This window comes from Colletotrichum spaethianum (assembly GCF_022836535.1).
Source record: "Colletotrichum spaethianum MAFF 239500 DNA, contig27, whole genome shotgun sequence".
NCBI lineage: Eukaryota > Fungi > Ascomycota > Sordariomycetes > Glomerellales > Glomerellaceae > Colletotrichum > Colletotrichum spaethianum.
Window position 1 is genome coordinate 644,913 of NW_026054797.1, and position 12,614 is coordinate 657,526.

The 12,614-nt window shown below is 53.5% G+C and overlaps 1 protein-coding gene across 1 annotated transcript; it reads right to left on the reverse strand.

The window, feature by feature from the left end:
- Window positions 1-2,438: 2,438 nt before the first annotated feature.
- ColSpa_09317 ((S)-2-haloacid dehalogenase 1) lies at window positions 2,439-3,263 on the reverse strand (the record flags this gene model as incomplete). Its single annotated transcript, XM_049275529.1, has 1 exon — window positions 2,439-3,263. The coding sequence occupies one exon, from the start codon at window positions 3,261-3,263 to the stop codon at window positions 2,439-2,441; it is 825 nt and encodes a 274-aa protein (XP_049131486.1).
- Between the last annotated feature and the right edge of the window lie 9,351 nt (window positions 3,264-12,614).

Genomic DNA, 12,614 nt, shown 5'->3' on the forward strand with positions numbered 1-12,614 from the left:
CAATGTGCCCTACGCCGTAGCGGGGGTCGTTCGCCGTTGCATAACTGCGCGGCCAGTGACTTCTCCACCCTCACCTCACCACTTGGAACGGTTCAAGTTTGGGATGCCGGGGACGGTGGGCGACGCTTTAACCCGGAAGGGATGGGTTCTCGGGGCTGAAGATTGAGAAGCGGCATTGCGAGAACTGCATGTTTGGAAGTCGGAAGAGCATGCATTACGAGTAAGCCACCAGTATACGAGGGAGGCGTACGTCGGCGGCCTTTGCTGCGAGGTCGTACAAGGGACTAGTATGTGAAACGATGCAACGGTGATATATGTGCTTACTGTTGCAGACGTGGATCCGTTCTTGCTGCGAGTCTGCCGTCGGTGTTAGGAAAAGATGCCGCTTGCTCTCCTGGAGAACCTGCTTCAAGGAAATTGCCGCCGCAGAGACGCCTGCACAAGATGCTATACTGCCGGCCTCGACGAGTACGAAGACTCCTGATGAGGTTGGGGTGAAACGGAAGACCATGAAGCCAATGTCCCCGGATCATAAAACCACTGTATCAAGCTGAACACATGCGTGCCGTTTGGAAGCGTCGTTCGTTGGCTCCGAGTGAGCACACTCAGCCGACACGCCACAAGTAAGGTTTTAAAATCCTGGTCTAGACTCTGTGTCTCGTAATAGGGGCTTGGGGGCAGGCATCGCTTTTCAGGGTCACGAGATATAAACTTTGAGCGAACGCGCTCGCTTACCATAAGATTCAGCCCTGTCTTGGCTTGTTGATAAGAATTACACGTTGAGGGTTTGTGATAAGTCAGTTATAGAGACTGTGTGGTAGCTTTTCATGGGACTGTTAGATGCTTGGGTCACAAGGAGAGGCAGTCACCCGCAGCGTAATGTACATTTTTTTCCGAGGTCAAAAGCTCGGTTCGAATTAAGCTTAAGCACAGAGAGAACTGTACTTATTGACAGACCCAAGTGTGGCCCGAAGAGGACAATAAGTTGGTTTGTCATTTCAGTCCAGTTAACCGATCAACAACCTTTACTAGTTTCTCTTCAATGCCAAATGTGATGCATGTACTTTGTATAACGAAACTAAGCTCACGTTAAGGAAGTTTTAGTGCAGCGAATGAATGAACGAAGAGACTCACATGCCTTCAGTTTGTTGGCTCCAATACGGGTGAATATTGCCAAGAAATACGTGTACGATAGCGTCTCCATTGTACTGGGTGAGTCAACAAAGTGACATATGGCTTGGCTGTGTTCTGATACAACCAACGTAAATGGGCTTAACGACGGTCGATGAGAAGTATGCGTCCGCAACACTGATGTCAGCTAAAACATACGGGTTCCTCTATGCGGTGTTTTCTCTTCCGATGCGTACAGTCTATTGAGTATTGGTGGAGGATAAATGCAATAAAGAGCGAACGTAGGTTCAGGTTCTGAACAACTCGGTGCTGGCGTTGATGCCTAAGAGCAGCCACATCAGACTGACAGTGATCATGCCGATTTCGTTGTACTTAATGAAACAACACGATTGGAATGTGACTCTACTTCAACATTGGGACCATGATCAATGCCAAATATGCCCTTAACATTTGGCATCACGAAAAAACTGGATATGCGAGCTTGAGAGTCAAAAGACATGTACAAAAGGGGACACCATGAAGTCAGGAGGGAACAAGGCCGAGCAGACGATCCAAGCTTACAATTTATGCCATGGATGCCACTACTATTGAGTCTGCTCAAGTCCTTCAAACATGGAGCAAACCAAGCAGATGTTTGTCCTCGGGATAAATGCAATCCCAACTCATGCTTCTATCTGTCTGGGTGTCTTTCCCGCTCACCTCGACTTCCGTACCCCCCACAAAGGACGTCGACAACGGTGGCGGGGCCCATCAAGGTGCAAACGAGGGAGATCAGAGGGTCCGGAATATGAACACGAAAGATTTCAGGTTGATGCTGTCTCTAAGCAAGGGAGGATAGTCGAGTGGATTTGAGATTGATGTTGTCAAGCATCCTTCCTATATTGTCGAGGCCGACAAGACCAAAAGTCTCGAAGGGGGCTTTTTACAATTTTGCGTATCCTCACAGTACACGACCATGATATATTGAAGCTTAGCGGACCGAGTACTTTCTATCCATAGTCCCCCTAATTCTGAAAGTCTTGCTGCAAAGCTCCTCTGGGAAAGGAGATGCACTGGTTCGATTTCAGCCGGCTCCCTTGTCACTTATGGTCTCTCGTACCCTTTCCTTCAGTTTGTTTGGATTTCTTTTGTTGTCGAGGAGGACATGCTTAATCAGCTTTGAATCGTATACATAAGGCAGAACGTTAATGGACCCGAGATTGTTTCCGTCTCGGAACATTCATATCATGTCCGTCTTTCTACTAGTTCATCCATGACATATACTCACTGCCTCGTTGACTTTTCCTTCTTATAAATTATACTAAACCTTACGCGCCCAACCGTCTCGCAACTTCCTCAAACCCGCCTTCCCCTTCCCCGATCCAAATATCAACCCACCCTTTTGCATCCTCAAACGCCTCTCCATCCCTATCCCAGTCCTCCTCCCCGGGCCTCTCGACATACACAGTCTTCATCCCCCTACCCCTCGCCGCCATCAAATCACCCAGGTGCGCCGCCACCATCGCCACCTCCCTCGGCTTCCCTTCCTCTCCCAAAAGCGCTCTCACCGCACCGTCATACACCGCCGGGTTGGGCTTATACGCCTTCCAGTCCTCGCTCGAGAGCAGCCTCTTGAACCCGAGCCCCGCGAAAGCATCCAAATCCCGGAGAAGGGACCTGTTCCCGTTCGAGAGCGTCGAGGTTTGAAACTTCCCGCCCAACCGCCGCAGGCCCGGGGCGGAATCGCCCCAAGGCCGCAGACGATGCCATACCAGACTCAACTCTCGCACCTCCTCTTCCTGATACACCCTGCCCAGCCCCCACGCCTCCAGCAGGGACACTAGACTGTCATAATGATGCGTGTCAATGTCCTTCCACGGCGTCGAGCTGGGGTCGTAGCTTCGCGTGAAGTGCTTGTACGAGTCCCGCCACTGCTGCGTGAAACGGCCCCAGTCCGCGGCCGCGAGCTTGTCTTTGTCTTCTGTGGCGAGTTTGGAAGAGCCCGAGAGCTTGGCTCGCGCGCGGGACGTGAGCTCCTCGACGACGGAGGTGCGCCAGTCCACGACCGTGCCGAAGACGTCAAAGGTCAGGGCCTTGAGGTTGCGCAGGTCTTCAGACTTGATGTTGGGGAGGTCCCCTGCGATGCCGGACATGGTTTCTTACTGATGTTTCCTCGGAATTCTCAGTCTCGAAGCGACGTTCACATAAGTAGGCTTCCAGTGAGAGACTGAGCGACGTAGACTAGCGTTTGTAATATCGTCGGAAGCCGCTTTGACCAAAAACAAAGGCGTCACCACTAAGTAGTGATGGATGAGTGGTGTCAAGGCGGGGTTCGCCCTGTCCAAGGACGCACGCATGCTGACTGATCCATCCCGACCCCGCCTCGCCCACCACCCCGGGACCGGGAGGGGCCGTGGTGAGACTCAGTCCGTCCGGCGGGCCGGGCTGACGGGGCGAAAGTTTCGACGTCCGACACGTAGTTGTGTTTACTCACCTAGTAATATATTGGAAAAGTTTCGTCATGCCGCAATAAACTTTACTGATATCTGGACAACTCCTACATCACTTCCTGGAGATGGCATGGTCGGTCTTGTCGTGCCCGTACACAACGCGCTGGTACGGCATGAAGAACAATCAATGCCGTCGCGTTCATACAGAAACATTCATGGTCATGCCACAAGGCGAAATACAGCGTGGTAATGGATGAATTGATGAATAATGCAATTCGAAGCAAGGAATCCCGAGTAGTCCCGAGTACGTCACTCAGACGACGATGGCTTTGGGAGCACAAGGATGACAGAGAAGGATGTAGGCCCAGTGCCGAAGACAACGAATTCGCATTCGTTTCCAAGACAGTTCATTAAACAATCGCACAATAAGATGAAGGACAAACCCGCCCTCCTGGATGTCTCTCCCCGCCGTGTCATCACGACGACCAGTCCCAACCCCGTCGTCTGCTTTACATCGCCCCTTCTAGACTCCTGGTCATCTCTCCAAAGCAGGAAGAAAAAAAAGGAAAACCTTGAGCTTGGCTTTGGGGGACTTTTAGTAACGATTCAGGCAACCTCGGCGCAAACTCCCAAGCACACACCCTACGTCTCGCCGTCTTCGCCGGCCACCCAAAACGACGCCTAATCTGGCGGATCGCCCGGCATCTAGGATGACAAATGAAGCGTCATCTCCAAGAAACCAGGTCCTCGCCCACTGCGCCCTCGTCGACTGGGTCTCTGAACCCCCCTTTGACGTCTTGTTTCCGTCTATCTAGCCGAGGAAACAGGGAAACACGGGGGCGGAGCAAGCAGTGCCAAAGTTCAGGTGGCGGTGAATGACGAGATGACGAGACCGCCGTTAGTTACCAAGATTTGCAATACGAAATGACTTCAAAGACTCTGTCTGGCCCAGATCCACGGGAGAGATGACCCAGCTTGGCGTTGCCCTTCTGTCGGGAGAAACTCTGACATTAGCTTGGATGTCAATCCCCCGGCTGGAAAAGCAGAACAGCCGTGTTCGTTGCGTGGGCCCCTTGTGTTCAAGAGATGAACACACCGAGATGCCATGACATCTTGCGTATCCTCGCAGAGACACGACAGTGACTCACCAGGCCATGCCAAAGGTTGATCAAGCGGTTTGCATAGCCATCCTTTAACACGCCGTTGATATGAACACCAGCACCTGCTTGTTATGAAGAGTCGATAGCACACGCCGCCCAGGCATTCGTCTTTGGTGACCAAGTTGTGCGACCATTTCGGAGGATATGCAAGGTATTTGATGCACCAAACATCGTCTCGTGGTTGCTTCCTGCAGCTCACTGGCAAGCCGTCGATTGATATGTAGAAAGGGGTGGAGCATATCGCGATGTACGGCCACCAGCCTACGCCCAACTCTAGGGCTTGCTAGCGAAGGGCCTCCTTTCGCTCAAACCCCGACGGGGCCGCTTCACGAGAGGTAGTCGCCTATCCTCACAACCACTGCGAGCCCCGACTCTAAGCTCTCTTCTCGCCTCCGAGGCTGTCGTGGAGACAAAGCGGACTGACCCGATGAGGTGGGAATAGTACGGCCCGCGCTGGAGACATCGGCCCACGACCGCGAGACCTCTGCACTGACGCTTGACTGGCGTACAGATGAGTGGCGCGTAGCGCCAGAGAATTGGCATCATGGGTATGAAGCCTAACTGCGGACACAGGCCTTCCGCTGAACCAGCTTTGCGTCGTGTCATAGAAACGGTCTGGTTACCGCAGTTGCTAATCCGCCCTCGCTCTCGCGCGGACATTGACCTTCATCAAACCTTGCACATTGCCGGATGCCCGCTTGCGTTCCAGACACAATCTCAACCGTTTAATTACACTACACGATGACGGTGGTGAGAAGCGGCGCCCACATATCATCTGCGAGGGGGCCCGTTTATTCATAGCTCTGGGTCCCTCCCCCGTTAGTGGAATGGCCCAGGGCCTGCGAGAGAGCTGCCAACCACGTCTCAGCACTGCAGTGCAGCCTGGCCTTGTCGGCCCCGTAGATTTACCGTAAGGCGGGAGGGGGGGGCGCCCTTCATCCAGAGCCAGGGCGACGCCGTACAGGTCATCCAAAATATGCACTGATGATGTTCGTGCCGTTCAGATGATGGGCATCAGGGAGCCGGGCCGCTGCCCGAGTCCCTCCCGCACCTGCACGCGGCGTTGGCATGCCCAAGCTCTGATTTAAAGTCAAAAGATGTCGAATATCTGTCGATTCAATTGCCTCTAGTTGAACCAATTCCCTCCACTGTTACCCACGTGCCAGAACTGGCTGAAACACTAGATCATGCCTAAACTCGCGAGCAGATGGAGAGTTTGCGGAACGAAAAATGAGACATATTATGAACGGGGCCGGTCATGGCTGACCAAGAGATGGGGACTGCCTTGGGAAGCGACGGGAAATGACCTCCCCATCTCTGGCGCGAAACTTTTGGCGGCTCGTATGGCGCAGTGCGAAGTGAAGCGGCTTTTTGGTGAGCGATGAGGCACCAACGGCAATGTTCCGGCCACGCGTTTAATCTATTTGCATCAGCCAGATCGCAAACTACCAGTCGATCTGGCATTGAATTCGACATGCATGCTTACGCCTCGACCCGGCCACCGAAGGCTGAGGTCCCCATATGATGTTGATTGAGTTGTAGGCTGTGCCGAATGGTCGCACAGGATACCACCTCGCAATCTGCTCGGACATGCTTTCTGCTTTCCACTTTCGCACCTTGCGCCGGCCGGTTATGCTTGTTGGGGCGCCGGGACTGCGTGACAATTTTGTTTGCGGAATATATAAATCCCCTGCAAATGGGCTGTAAAAGTTCCTTCAAAGTAGCCGTTCATTTGCGCAACGGGGCTTGTTGTCACAAGCGAGCGTGATAGAGCTGCAGATGCTCCGCTTTGCCCAAACAAAACCTGGGTCGGCAGCTACCAAACGTAGCCTGACCGAGGTCGGTAAGAAACTCCAGTGTGGCGTTGTCTGTCATCTCATATTCTTCCGGCTCGGCGAGACCTCAAAGTTTACCGAGAGGATTCTCAACTACGTTGTCCTGTGTAAATTCCAGGACGCGGGTGGCGGCTGGGCGTCGCGGGGGCGATGTGGTGGGAGGGAGGCGAGTGACTAAGGAACACGGGCCGAGCATTGGTCAGTCGCTAATGCTCTTAGGGTCACTGACGGTTCCGTTGCATAAGCTGTAGTTGGAGCATTTAGCAGCGGGCCTTGTGTCGTTGGACCTCTATCTTGCAACTCGAAGATTATGATTGGAGTGCGGTAATTAGGCGTTTGGCATCTAGTCGATTCCCGACTTGATAGGATGTCACACTCGCTTGGCGGGTCTTCTCGCGGGCTCTGCATGCTTGGTCACAGGCGCGAGCGAGTGTTACGTATCTCATGTAAGCAGATGAACCCGGGGAAGACACCCGTACGGGAAGAGTGTGTGATGACTTGGAGATACATGTTTGCTCCACGTATGATGGATACATAGTGTTAATTCGAACCTCGAGCAAAGTGGCTCCACTCCCCGCGATGTTTGCTCCCCAGACATACCCAGGTCAGGGCGCAAGAAGCATGTTCTCTGTGCCTGGTTTTTGAAGTGAAAGAACCCATATTTGAATTGAGGGTTGGTTGGGCGCCGGGAATGTGTTCCAAAACACCCAGTCCGACGCCAATACGATCAGTCAAATGGCTGGCCTGCTAGCGCAAGCCTCTCGCGCAAAAACCAGCCTTCTGTTTCTATCTTTTGTAGTCTTATTCGTCAATTGTTGGCATTAGTATCGGATTAGCAGACGTTGACCTGGCAGACGGCAGAGTAGACTCAGGGCTTCACGGCTTCGGACAAAGATACCGTGCTGATGAGGCGATTGAGGTTGTCTTCAAGAGACCGGGGACCATACCGGTTCGTGAGGGGGAAGCCTCAACGATACTACCCCCCTTTACCCCGTGCCTGATAACAGGAAGAACGGACATGGAGGGCGCACCTGATTAGTGTAGACTAGTAGTGAGGGAACTTGCGTGAGATTGCCAGGAGGGGGCGCGAACCGATGCGGCGGCGCCGGGGGCTTGCAAGCCTACCGAGTAGCTTACATTGCCATATGGACTAGGGGTTGAATCTTGCTTGCGCGGTCATGGTCTCCAAGTTGGGAAACGGTCTCCTTAAACCGGGTAGCAGTTGGACAACAACCCAGGATTCCGTTCGGATATCGAGCCGTATCCCGCATGTTCGGGTTTCCAGAAGCAGGACACGGGGTGTCAGCAACTCTGTAAGCTTGAGGTGCCAGAGATATTCCTTGTGGCTAGACGATGGGTCGAGCCGGCAGAATGTGAGAGCGAGGGACTAAAAAAAGTTGCCTGCGACGTAGAGACCAGAAATAGGAAGGCGAGGACGCAATTTCTATCCGAGCCGTACACCTTCGAAGTAAGGACTCGGGCACTTCAGTCTGGCGAACAGACAATGGGTCACGATCCGCATCTCGGGAGGCTACTCGCGGTCAGGGAGCCATCGCGAAAGGGGCCAATGACCGAACTCAACGACACCTCTCATCCCAAGTGCCCCACGGGCCATTCGTGTTGTTGGTTGTGAGAGATGATGATGCAAAGGTGCCTTGCTAGGATTGCGAAGCCTTTCGAGTCTTGGTCTGCAGAGTAGGCGAGCGGCGCAGCAAACGGAGCGTGCGGGCGCGGATGCAGAGAGCAAGGTACGCAATCTCAACGTCCAACAACCCCCACTGTGATTCCGTGCCTGTGTTTGCCGTCCGTCTCAGAAGCAGAAGCGTTTCTCCCTTGACGGCTGAAAACCGTCTGATGTGGACCTTGTGCGTTGGAACTTTTTACTTTCTTTTTCGTGGCTCGTTTCTGGTTTCTGCTTGATCGGCGGGCGTGAGATAGCAGTCATGGAATAGGCATCAAACGTGTAATAGAGCATGGCAAATGACACAAATGGCGTGGGCGCTGCAGCATTGGCGGTCCTCTGAAGTCTTTGACTCCTCAGGTCACTCCCCAGCACCCGATCGTCGATGCCAAAGAGAGGGAAGTTGGATGTACTTCATTTTAGACTGCGGCCGAGCCGACTCTTTTATCCATTATTATTGACATTGATTTGTTTACAAGAACGTACGACGGAAGCTCTGGCCGCATTATGGCATGGCTGACGGAAGCCGGCAGTTCGAGGGGTCGAGGAACCGAAGGTTATTGATTGGGGGTCATCCTTGGTCCAGACACGAGTGGCGTTGATGATGCTGTCTTTGGACATAAGCAGCAGGGGCGTCTTGTGCGTGCGTGTGCACAGTCCCTCTTCGGATTAAAAGTGTCGGCATATGTGGTAGCCTGTATGCGTACTTTAGATTGACAGTAAAAGGGTCTGCTGTCAGGCGATGCAACTCTGACCCTCGGACGTCGTGCTTCTTGGGACGGAGGACCGGGAGGCTAAGCGACAGCGGGGATCGACAAAATTGTCAATGTATTTTGAGGAAAAGAAAGGAGATAAGGCGAGGACAAGACATTCCGACACGAGAGGCCGCAAGGTAAGTCGTCGTTGAAAGCGTCTCAAGCCTAAGCCGGTCTCTGGAAAGTTAGCAAGGTAATTGAGGGCACGCGTGCACTTGGCACAAGTGAAAGGAGGGAGGGAAGGCAGGCAGGCTGAACTCTGGTGGAAATTTCGATGCCATTTACTCGAGACGTGTGCTACATTGGGTAGCGTTGGGTAGGGACTAACAAGAGGCGTTGCATAGGAGGCAGTGGCGGCTTGGAAATGAACCAAGTTCAAAGTTCCAACACAACACAACACACAATATCAGAGAAGGAGGATCAGTGATGGCCCTAAGATCTTGACAGCTCTGGCGCTGAGCGGCTGACGGCATAAGACGCGACGATACGAACAACTGTGAGTGACGAGGCGGGTGACGGGAGGTGGGATCAGCGCAGCCAGGAAATTGCAGGCTTCATGTTGCAGAGGTTCCTATTTGACGGCGAAGCCCAGAAGTAGAAGACAGAAAAGCAGTCGGACGACCAAAGACGGGTTAGTGTGTGAAATTGCTTCCTTCCCCTGGACGTTCTCCTGGGTGTGGTGTGCAGGTGCGTCGTCCTCCTTGGTACCCCTGGCAGAAGCTCCCATGCCTAGCGTTCTTTCCTGCCCAAAGGGCCTACCCCCACTTCTCGCCGACCAAAGAGCGTTAGCAGCGATTGTGGGAGCTTCCACGAGGCCAACCCGAGGTGAGGGTATCCCCCAGTCGTGCCTTGCCCGGATGTCGTTACATCCTTCCTGTTGGGGCGCGGGAAACCAGGGGTCACCGTCGAAGCAATTTGTGTCGTCGTAGGCGAGAAACCTTCCTACAGGTACACTACGTCGTACGGGGTCCCCAGCTAGCTACCAACATTGGCCGCTTGCCTGCCTGCTTCAAGATGACGGGCACTAGTGTGGCCAATCTGGGTTGATCCCATCTGTCGTCGTTTCAATGGGGTGATTTGTTTCCAAGTCAAAGCAAGGAAGGGTGAAGGCGTCTCTTGTTAATTCTCACTCTCGCAACCGCAGCAGAGTTCCGTGGGTGCTGGATTCTTCCGCCAACCTCGCAAGCGTCCGGTAATTCCTCTTAGGCTCTACGGTACGTACCTTGCCGCACAAGGGTGGAGAATCGACCAAAGAGGTGCCGTGGTGCCTTACTATATTAGGAGTGTACCTACCTACAGTAAGGCAGGTACGTATCCCTCCCATTTGTCAACTCCGGTCATCAGATGGGAAGTACGAAGGTGCCTTCTTTGGGGTGGCCAGACCGTCGAGTACCTACCCCCCTATCCGTATCTTCAGGTACACAGTAGTTTGATGATAAAAACGCAGGAAAGGGAAAGAATCATCCACGTGCTGACGCACCGAGTAACGGCCGACAGCTGATCGACTTCGACGTTGCTCAATTGACCCAATCATGGCTGGCGGCGTTAACGTTTTGTTCGTTGGTCGAGGACCCCTTTTTCCCGAGCTGGTTTCTTTTGTTTCCCCGAGGATCGTCTTTACATGACTCCGACCAAGTGCTGCCGGTACCTCGCCTCATGGATTTCCCGTCCTTTCTGTAACGGACAGACGGAACTGGTGGGCAGCTAGCGCAGCGCAGCCGCAGGTCCAATTGCCGCTGCAAGCTTTTTCCTTTCCTTCTCTCCCACTTTCCATCCTACCTTACTCGCTGCAATCTTCGGTTTCCTCTGCCAGACCTGACCTCCTTTCCTCTGGGCTCGAGGCTGGTGGCACCTGTGGTGCATGGAACAGCGAGTGGCATGAGATCTGGGAGAACAGTATACGCCACGTACCCAAGCGCTCGTCGTTTCTAATAGACTTCACATGAGTAAGCTGCGCAATGGGTCTCATTTTTCTTCTTATTAAAGGTGCTCCAGTCCAGGAGCGGGTTGCTGCCAGTCGTGATTTTGCGACAGGCGGACCGGCGCCCATCCTCCACAATGGTAGTAGAAGGAAGAAGAACAAAAGTCTTACAAAGTTAGAACACGCGCGTGTCCGACAGTCCGTCTTACCATGGTGGCGTGGCTGAACCGTTGGCGGCTGGACCGTTGGCGGCGTCGTGTGCGTACCGGGGCCTGGCTAATTTATTCCCATGTAGTCTTGTGCCTGGCTGGCCCTGTGTGGCCTTTCTTTCCGTCTCTTCCATCTGGACTTTTGGGTCGCTTCCAATCACAGCCAGGATCGCTCCATTTCCCACCCCAATTTAGCTAATCTCAGAGACCAGGGGCCGCACGTTGAGGTGTGGTTCATGTCCATGATCCCATCACAGTCGCATCCCGCAGCTTCCAGTCCGTTCATCCGTTGCGAAGCTCCAAAAAAGAAAGCACGCACGTAGGATTGGAAGATTGCGCATCTCACAACAACACGACGGCGCGGCGCAGAGTACGGATGCAGCAGACATCGCCTGTACCTCCTGCACTCACTCACTCACTCACTCACTCACTCACACCTGCACATGCTTGTACTTTGCGTCGGTTGATTTGCCTTTGCTGGTCCATGTCGTTGCATCCACGCTTCTCTGTCCAAGCTAATGTGGAGTGCCAGGTAGGATCCGGATGTACACAACCTGCATGGGGTCTTTTCTCTCTTGTGCTCTCCTCGCTCTCTCTCTGTTTCATAGCTTCCTGTCGTCACTGCATCCGCTACTGCCATGTTCCCATTTCCGCTCTGATACGTTCTCCTCCTCTTGGCCAACCCCCCGGCCTCTACCCTACCTACCTTAGTGCTGTCCACCCCATGCTTATCGACCCTGGCCTGTCCCAATATTTCCATCTCATCTCAGCCTGCCCGTAGTCCCATGCTCGCACTACCCGAATCGTCTACACTAACGGCCTCGCGCCTGGGTCTTGACTCTCCATTCTCGCGCCTCGCCCTCTGTTTCTCTCTCTCAGCCTCTTCTCTCCTTCTTCTCCTCCACCTCCGTTTCCCCAGAGGCGCTGCCATTGTTACGCCAATTGGCCTCGGATGTAGCTGCTCCATCGTCCGCCTTGCTGAGATACATGTCCTACCGCTGCACGACTGTTCTCCTGCGCATCCATCCATTTTGACTTGCCACTTTGCTGTTGGCAGTCGTACATTACCCTTTCCTTTACTTTACTACCTGATCTCTACTACCCTCACTTGGTTCCTTTTGTCCTGTCATTGTCTTGAACCCGCCGGCGCGTCATTGCTTTTCTCACCTTGACCTTTTTCCCAAACCTACCGACAAACTATCGACCGTCCGATCCGTTCTACTCAGTAAGCCCCCTCCGAATGTCTTAGACGAACTTGGGTGTTCCGGCCGATCGCCACGGGAGAAGCAGCTCCAGAAGAAAGGAAGGAGCGAGGTCCGGGAGAAGAAGCTGACCACAAACCTCCACACCAGAACCGCGCGAAACAAGCCTTGACACGCCTCTTCTCGCTCGACAAACGTTTCTTCTCCGACGTCTCGTCATCTTTGCTCCTATAAGCGGTACATCGCCATTGCCTTGTGCACACGTCAATCCTTTCAGTCCCTTTTCCTGGT